The sequence below is a fragment of the Mus caroli genome, unplaced genomic scaffold, assembly GCF_978045245.1.
Source record: "Mus caroli unplaced genomic scaffold, Mus_caroli_1 scaffold_11, whole genome shotgun sequence".
Classification (NCBI taxonomy): Eukaryota; Metazoa; Chordata; class Mammalia; order Rodentia; family Muridae; genus Mus; species Mus caroli.
Window position 1 is genome coordinate 53,592,419 of NW_028227266.1, and position 8,626 is coordinate 53,601,044.

General features: G+C 43.9%; 1 protein-coding gene across 1 annotated transcript in view; it reads right to left on the bottom strand.

Annotated features, from left to right (window-relative positions):
• The window catches only part of Etfa (electron transfer flavoprotein subunit alpha), a 61,574-nt gene extending 54,245 nt beyond the window's left edge, over window positions 1-7,329 (bottom strand). Inside the window, exon 1 of the mRNA XM_021171712.3 lies at window positions 7,139-7,329. Coding sequence (XP_021027371.1) covers window positions 7,139-7,177 — 39 coding nt within the window. The 5' untranslated portion in view covers window positions 7,178-7,329. The remainder of the gene's footprint in view (window positions 1-7,138) is intronic.
• Between the last annotated feature and the right edge of the window lie 1,297 nt (window positions 7,330-8,626).

Here is an 8,626-nt window from a genome sequence, read left to right on the forward strand (position 1 = left end):
GCCCTTCTAGGCAGCACAGGCCAAGGACATCAATGTGGCTTCAGCTGGCAGCATAGGCATCAATATGGCCCTTCCCTGGCATCACGGTACACACCTTTAATCCCAGCACTCAGAAGGCAGAGGGACTCTATTAGTTTGAGGTCAGCCTAGCCTACAGAATGAGTTCCAGGTCGGCTGAGATTATTACACAGAAAAATAAAAAGTCTCAAAAAAACATCCACATGAACTTCCAGCTTTAAAACAGCTTAGGGCAGCAGAAAATGGATACCAAAGTGGCCTCTGTGGACTTTTAAGGAAGTCCAATCCAGAAAATAAACCATCCTTCATCTTGGACATCCTGTTAACTGCTCAGAGCCAAGCCAATCATGTAGCTGGGCAGCAAGTTCCAGGGCTGAGTTGGAATGCCAGCTCTAGGTTGCTACACACCACCCTGTCAACCCTAGTCATCTCCCACCCAGCCACTGCAACCTTCTCACATGGCTGTTATCATGACTCTAGTTCTGCCACTCTAGCACTCTCACTCTAGCACTCCATTCCTCTATCTTTCCTACCTCTCCATCAAATATTTATTTGTTGTAGTGACTCTACAGACTACAGTGTGCCACATACCCTTTTTTTACCCCAGACAGCTTTGCATACAAATATTCATTGCAAGGAGTTGTTGGTCTGGTTCATGGTTTTTGGTTTCTGAAGCACCATAAATATTGGTCCATTGCTGTGACTCCTCTCAGATATCCTGATGTTGCCTAAAGTCAGGGTGATTTTGAAGCCAAGAGGGCTTTCTGGGGCAGGTTCTGTGTGAGGTCCTGGCTGCTGCATACCTCCGTGCCCTCAAGGTCTGCCATCCTAGGCTTTGCCAGGCTCAACCTTTTTGTCTATAGCCTGTGGGCAGCACTGCTGCCCTGTGCCTTTTATCTCTCAGCAGGTCAAATAGCACAGGCCACAGCTACAGTGGCTCCATGAGGGAAGCCAGCCTGTAGGCCTAGAGCCAGCCCCATTCAGCAACGACCTGTTTTTGTGTTTACAGTCTGCCAGCTGAGACAGAACAACACAGGGTATAGACTCATCATTCTTCTGGTTCTGTCCAGCCATCTTTCCTTGTGTTTTTGTGTGTCCACACTTTAAAAGCATCTACTCATAAGCCTCCTCCATCTTTTTTATTTAGTTGTTCTGGTGATACTGCTGGTCTTACAGACTCCTTTTTTGCTCCTAGGAACCCCCATGGGCCTCTCATATTCCAAGGAGCTCTGTAGCAGGTGCTGGTGGCCACAACCATCTTTCTCCTCCCCCTTATATAGACAGTTTTAAATAATTAATGTGACAGATATTTTGTTCCTACTTCAGCCTTAGAAACACCATTTTAAAAATAAAAACATGCTAACACACAGGACATGAACAGAATCAAAACAATGGTAATGTGATTGATTTCAAACAGTCAAAAGTAAAAAAATGAACATTTTAATTTTAGATATATATATATTGTATGAATGTTTAGCTTGCATGTGTCTATCTATACACACCTCCCTGAAACCTATAGAGCTCAAAGGAATCTATCAGATCCCCAAAACTGGAGTTATGGATGGTTGTAAGCCACCATGTGGGTGCTGGGACTCCAGCACTCTTAACCACTGAGGCATCTCTTCATCACATTTAAAAAAAAAAGTATCTTATGTGTACATACATATACACGCATACCATACTGAGCATGTGGAGGTCAGAGTATAACCTAAGGGGGTTAGTTCTCTTCACCATGTAGATTCTAGGGACCTGTCAAATTACAACTGGCAGGCTTGATGGCAAGCACCTCTGCCCACTAAGCCATCTCAATGACCTATAGTTTTAATCTAAGAAAAAACTTAGCTGGGTGGTACAGACCTGGAATCTCAGCTCCTAATAAGTCTAAAATAGGAAGAACACAAGTTCAAGGCCAGCCTTGGCTACAAAGTTACCAATCTGAATCAAACTAAAAAGTAAAAAGAAGCTGTGTATAAAGATCAATGGTAGAATACTTGTCTAGCATCCCCAGTACCACAAGCATAAAAATATGAAAAGTTAGAGAAAGCCATCATTTTCGTTTCTGTGTAGTAAGACACTTAGTAAACTTCAGTTCCCTAAGACTTTGCAAGACCCTTTTAGACTCTCTCCAGCCCCCAAAAGAGTTTACACTCCCCAAATACCTATTCATTCTTCCTACACTGATCCTCTTAATGTGCTTAGCATGTATCTTCTCCAAGCTACCAAACAGGCAGGGATTGCTTTCACTATGAGTTCAGTATCTACTTTTGTGCCTAGCATATAAGTGACACTCAGTGAAGGCTGAGAGACTAAATGAAAAGGTTTCCCAAAATATTTGAAACTTAAAAAGCAACAGTTCCTAGACTGTCTCTAAATTAGTCACTGCTGTGACTTTACAAAAAGCCACTTAATGAAAACAGGATTTGTTCTGGCTCCAGCTTAAGAAGTTAGAGCTCATAATGGCAGGAAAGACGGCAGAATTCACAGGAATGGAGCAGGATGCTGGGCTTCCTTCCTGGAGCTGAAGAGAGAAATGAATGCTGGTGCTCAGGTGGCCTTCTCCTTCTTCCTTGTTTATTCCACTTAGAACATCAGCCCAAAGGATGCCACCACCATTTTCAGGGCAGGTGCCCCTCCTCAGTTAAACAACTCTGTGAACACATTCACAGACAAACCCAAAGATGTGACTTATTAATGGCTACATGAGTGTTGCTTTGTTTTTTAAAGATAGGGTCTCAATATCTAGCCCCAATGGCCTAGAATTCAATATATAGACAAGGCTGACCTCCAGCTCAAAAGATCTGTGTGCCCCTGACTCCTGAGTGCTGGGATTACAGACTAGTGTTACTACACTGGGCTCCCTAATCCAATCAAGATGACAATCCAATTGGTCATCACAAGGCAGTATATAACTTGCTAAGTCACTGACATAGATAACCCACCATGCTTCTTGAGAATCTATCTAGATGCTGACTACATGTAGTTCCAAACAGTAAAATGTATTTTTTCTTTCTTTTCTTTCGCATTCCAGCCATTTGCCTGTATAAAGCTGACTGCTGTTACTGAGTAGTATGATTGAGTGTAGGGTTTAAAGAGATCATCACCCTCCCTATACCCTCTGAGAGCCAAACTTATCATCCAGAGATTCCCCTACTAGCTTGCCTTTTTCTCCTTTACTCACAGCAAGCTGGCTTCCATCTCTTCCACGGCACTAAGCCAATCTCTTTGGTCACAAACACTCTCGATGAGCTAGTCCAGTGCACACATCCCGGCCCTTCTCCTACTCAAACTCAACACTACTGACACTATTTTGTTTACAGTGAGTTTCTTAGCATTCTCATCACTGCAACTCTGAGTTCTAGTGCCCTGGCAAACCCCCTCATAGTGTAGAGTGGTAAAAGCTGCACTAACCTATTTTTTCCCAACACCTGTAAGAAAGTAAATGCAATGAGGACACAGGGAACAGGTACAGAGGGGTGGGGGAAGGGAGTGAGACTTTGTTTTGGTTTTCCTTCTTAACTAAAAAACATTGCCAAATACTATGTAAAGGGATTAAATACATACTTAAAGTCTTCTATCCCTACTTAACATACATTTTGTCATAATAAAATGTAGATTACATTTCTGTACTTAAACAGCTTTAACCTCTTTAGTAATAAAACATAGAAGCTTTCAACCATGACTAGAAATGTCATATGACATTGATTATAATATTAAAAACAGTCAATTTACTTCATTTTAAAAACAGACAAGACTCTTAGTAGACACATTGGCAGACAGCATTAATTTTAATGAAATCACTTTATGCAATAAATTTTGTTTCAGAATCACACAAAAATTGGCTCCCTTCTTTCAAAATGAAATTTAAATTTGCATGTGACTCATAGAGTTCAATATCATTCATCAATGTTCAACAATGGGTTCTGAAAAATGTCCTGTCCTTAATGGTTCACAGCTCTCAGTCATGACAGATGCTCCTTCCTGTCTGCCGATGAACACAGAAACAAGAGCACTCAAATGACCTCAAAGTATTGCTTCACTTACTACATAAAAAAATTTTTAGGCTCTTACTAACCGACAAAAATGTTAAAAACAAATTAATAATAACTCATACAATAACTCAGCAAGAATACCGACTGCAAATCCTAGACTATTTTCTTTGAGTGCACGCTCTTAGCTGTCTAACTTGGTAGACTTGCCTTCACTGATGGGTGTCCTAACAGAGTAACTATACTACCAATATTTGATACACAGAGACAGGAGAATTACTATAAGTCTTAGGCCAGCCAAGTCTAGACAAGACCTTATCTCCAAAAGACAAAATAAACAAAAGCACCTTCGTTCAGATGACTTTGAAGATTTCCTCCAGAAGGACATTGCTCAGTGACACAGATCAGCTGAAACTGAAATGGCTTGGGTAGTAAAAATGTCATTAGTAAAAACATGTCTTTGGGTTTGTTTGTTTGTTTTTTAAAGAAATCATAGCTACAGAGGTTTTGGGGTTGTTTGTTTGTTTTTAATTTAAGAGTAGAAGCTGGAGAGAGCACTCAGTGGATAAAGCACTTGCCCAAACGAGTGTGAGGAAAAAAGTTTGAATCTCCAGAACCCATTTTTTTTTTAAAGCAGATCTATTGGCTGCCTGAAATCCCTGACTTAAGGGCAACTTCAACAGCTAGAATACTAAACTCCTGCATGCTTCACACATTCATACACACACCTGCACCTACACACTGCAAACACAAATACATCACAAACATAAACATGCAAAAAAAAAAAAAAGAGCAGAGATTTGAGATAAACCATTTTGGCTTTATAGTATTGTCTGTTATTTCTCAATCAAGTATTAAAACTAGTATGTGAAAGTCTGTGAGAAACAGCTTTACAGAGTCTCATTCTATCTTTGGAGTTAGTTACAAATTACACAGAGGGTATTTACTTAACATTGGGGAAACCTGGCAAACAATTTATTACCTAAGTAACCTAAGTTAAGATCTTTACTAGTGGGACAAACTAGTGTTGTGTGCCACCTCATACAATGCACTGAGAGCCCAAATCACTTCTGAGATTCCTGACAATATAGGATGTACAGGATGCAGTCATGAGGGAAATGTCAGGCAGACATAAATTGGGTGACAGTCTACAAAACTTACAAGGCCTACACAAGGCTTGTGCCCCATAAAAATGCCAATGTCAAATTGAAAGGCTGAGGAACTTTTCTAATAAAGACTAAATCAGCATGAAAACCAGAGGAACTGGGCTACCTTGGGTATGTGTTCGTGCTATAAATCAGTGATTTACCTGTTTTTGTTGTACTATGTTTTGTTTTGTTTTTTTTTTTTGTTTTTCGAGACAGGGTTTCTCTGTATAGCCCTGGCTGTCCTGGAACTCACTTTGTAGACCAGGCTGGCCTCGAACTCAGAAATCCGCCTGCCTCTGCCTCCCGAGTGCTGGGACTAAAGGCGTGCGCCACCACGCCCGGCTTGTTGTACTATGAATATAACAGAAAGCATGGGCTTTACTACAGAGCAAATTCCTTAGCCTCATCCTCATAAAATACCTAGGGACCATTTAGAATTAAAGGGAATGTGTAGGACACACTCTCTAATAGTTTAGAAAAATAATGGGTGTACACTGAGAGATGAAACATGTGTCAACTGTTAACGCACTGTGAAATTCGAGGAAGGATTCTGGGAAATGGTGAGGTTGGGGTTTTTTTGGTGGTTTTTTTTTTTTTGGCCACTTTTCTGTAAACTTGTAATTATTTTAAAATTTAAGAAGATAGAATATGTGTGGGGGGTTCTATTTGAGTATATTCACACCATTTGTTTCGTGCTTGCAGTTCAAATCTTAAAAAAAAAAATAATGACTTCAGAGACAGTACTCTACTACCCTTGACTTCTAATTTTAAAAATAGGCCAAGGTCACAATTCTTGGCAAATCACAGCAAAGGCTTGGCAATGCTGCCTATGTACAAATACTGGCTACGTGGACTTTCCCCCCACTAGTTCTACAAAATCACCAAATTCTAAATTCTCCTTACCACAATTAGGCCGAGCATAAAACCTATGCACAAAATTGCTTCGCAAGTTCTGTATAGGTCTTCAAGTCAGGTACTGCTTGGAAACCGCCCCCCCCCCCCAAAGCCATGGCTTTCACTTGCTTATTGATTCTCTTATAGAAAGGAGGTTAAAAAAATCTCGTGGGAGAAAGATGGGCTAGGACCCTGAACGATGTGTTTTAATTTTTTTTAACAAGGAGTGGTAACATTCAAAGCGGGGGGGGGGGGGGGGGGTCGGGAAGTCTTCAAACTTCCAAGAAGCCCATAAGTTGTGTCCCAGACAGAAAAAAATCTCAGTGGTGATTGGGGTAAAAGGCACTAAAATAAAAAGTACGTATAAAAGTTACAAAACGTCTGGATAACTTGCAGGCCAAGGCTGCTGATATTGCTTCTCTAGCAACCTTAATGTAAATTAGAAAGATCTACAAGCTCCTTAAAGTATTGCCTTGGAACTGGTCAGCCTTCAACTGCTGTTCCCTTACAGCACCCGACAAGAAAAAAAAAAAAGTTTGTTTGTTTTTTCAAGTCCTGGAAAAACAGACAAATGGTAAACTTTGTCACCACGGAAAGAGTCCCCACTACCAAGTTTCCAGGCTACTGAGGCAACATCAGTCTGCGACTTCTCAGGACTGGATCCCAGGCTGGTACGTCCCAGCCCCTCCTCCACTCAGCCTGGTCCCACCAGCCCAGCCGCAGAGCACCCCGCCCCTGCCCTTGGCAGTGGGCGTCCAGGGCAGCCACAGGGTGCCCAGGTTTCGAACTCTTCCCCAAGAGGTTCCGCGGCGGCATCTGGCCCCTTTGGGGGACGCAGCTCCCCTGCAGGCGCGAGAACCTAGTAGCCCCAGAGTGCCCCGCGAGAGTCAGGGCCGTGGGAACCCGGGCTGGGGCAGCGTGACCCGGAAGAGGTCAAGGGCGGAGGCTCCAGAACTTTGACCGGCGTCCGGGGCACTGCACCGACTGCCTACGCGGACGGTGGGAGTCGAGGGAGCCCGTGACCTTCGCCTGACAGGGTCAGCAGGCTGCGGCTCGGACGTCACCTACTCGGCCCTCCCTGTCCGGACTCACCGCCCGCCGGAGCTGCCCAGGCGCCGCTGCTCGAAACATTGTCTCTGTTCTAGTCAGCCCGGCAGTACCCTCAGCCTCAGAGACCCGGAGCGCGCGGGAACCACCGCCACCGCCACCGCCGCCGCCGCCGCCTCCTCTGCCAGAGACCCGAACGCTCGCGAGACGCGAGCTCGAGAGCTGACAGCTTAGCCCTAGACTGCGGGGGCTCGCGCTTCCCGGGAGCCCATTGGACAGCCACGCAGCCAATGAGGAAAGCGGAAAGTTAGAGGCGGGACTTGGGAGTAGGGCAAAGGTAAGGGTGTGCGCCGAGATGCTGGCATGCGCGCCACGCCCGCCAGTTGCTTGGCTCTGTTCCCTGACCGTCTCGGGCTTTCGTTGGTAACGTTGTCTGGACCTAACTGTCCTGCTGTACGCAGCTTTCTTTCCACCCGCGACGGGAACCCCCTCACTCCAGTCCTTCTTTTCCTCGCTCATTTACACCCAGTATCAGCTCTGCACGTGTAATGTGCCAACCAAATAGTCGCAGGTGAGGAGAATTGTAAACGTGCATTAATTAGGTATCAGTTCTGGGGACCTTACGGGACTCAAAACAAAACAAAAAGTTATTAATAAATAATATAAATAATTTAATTTTTGCTACTTCCTGGGAAGGGTCTATTGAGTTGGCGATATTTGAGCTGGATTCTAGAAGGAAACGGAGATCGTACAAACTAAACAGGAGGCAGAATGGGATGGAGATGAGCCACACCAGCAGCCTAGGGCCAGGTTTGAGGTCCACCCAGATCTTCTCCCTACTCTTCCCTGCCCTTAGTCAGACTCACTTCTACCCTCTGGCATCAGTGGCTGTGGCTGTTAAAAATCTCTCTTGCCCTTTGGACCGACCAATCTACCTGCCTTCTGGGCTGCTCAGGATGTCCCAAAACTCAAGCCCTCTCAGGAGTGAATCGCACCTTTGAGAGCTAGCCCACAATAGTATTTCTTCACAATGATCTTCTCTAGTCCCCTACAATGAATATTTATCTTCTTTACTTTCTTAGTTTTGTGAACCGAGTGAGAACCCATCTTATACAAGACCACGCTTGTGGAGGACTGGGACTGTGCCCACCTAAGCTGTTCGTGGGAGGGACAACTAGTATTCTGTTTACCATCACTTTCTTCTTCCAATAGAACTACCCCCACTAGACTCAAATCTAAGTCCTATTGAAAAAAGAAAGAAGAGTAAGTAAAAATTCTAAGTCCTATTGAAAAAAGAAAGAAGAGTAAGTAAAAATCAAAAGGAGTATTTTTATTAAAAATTTTTTTTAAAATGAGCTATGAACTACCTCCTTCCTGCCTCCATGATAAGGCAAAACACCAAAGAGGAGAGAATCCTCCTTCCTGCCATGAGATGTCTCGGGCACATCCTAGGCTCCACTGAAGCAGCAGCAGCCATGCCCTGTAGAGACACAGTGCCCACAGGGCATGATGATTATGGGCAGAGCAGAGCCG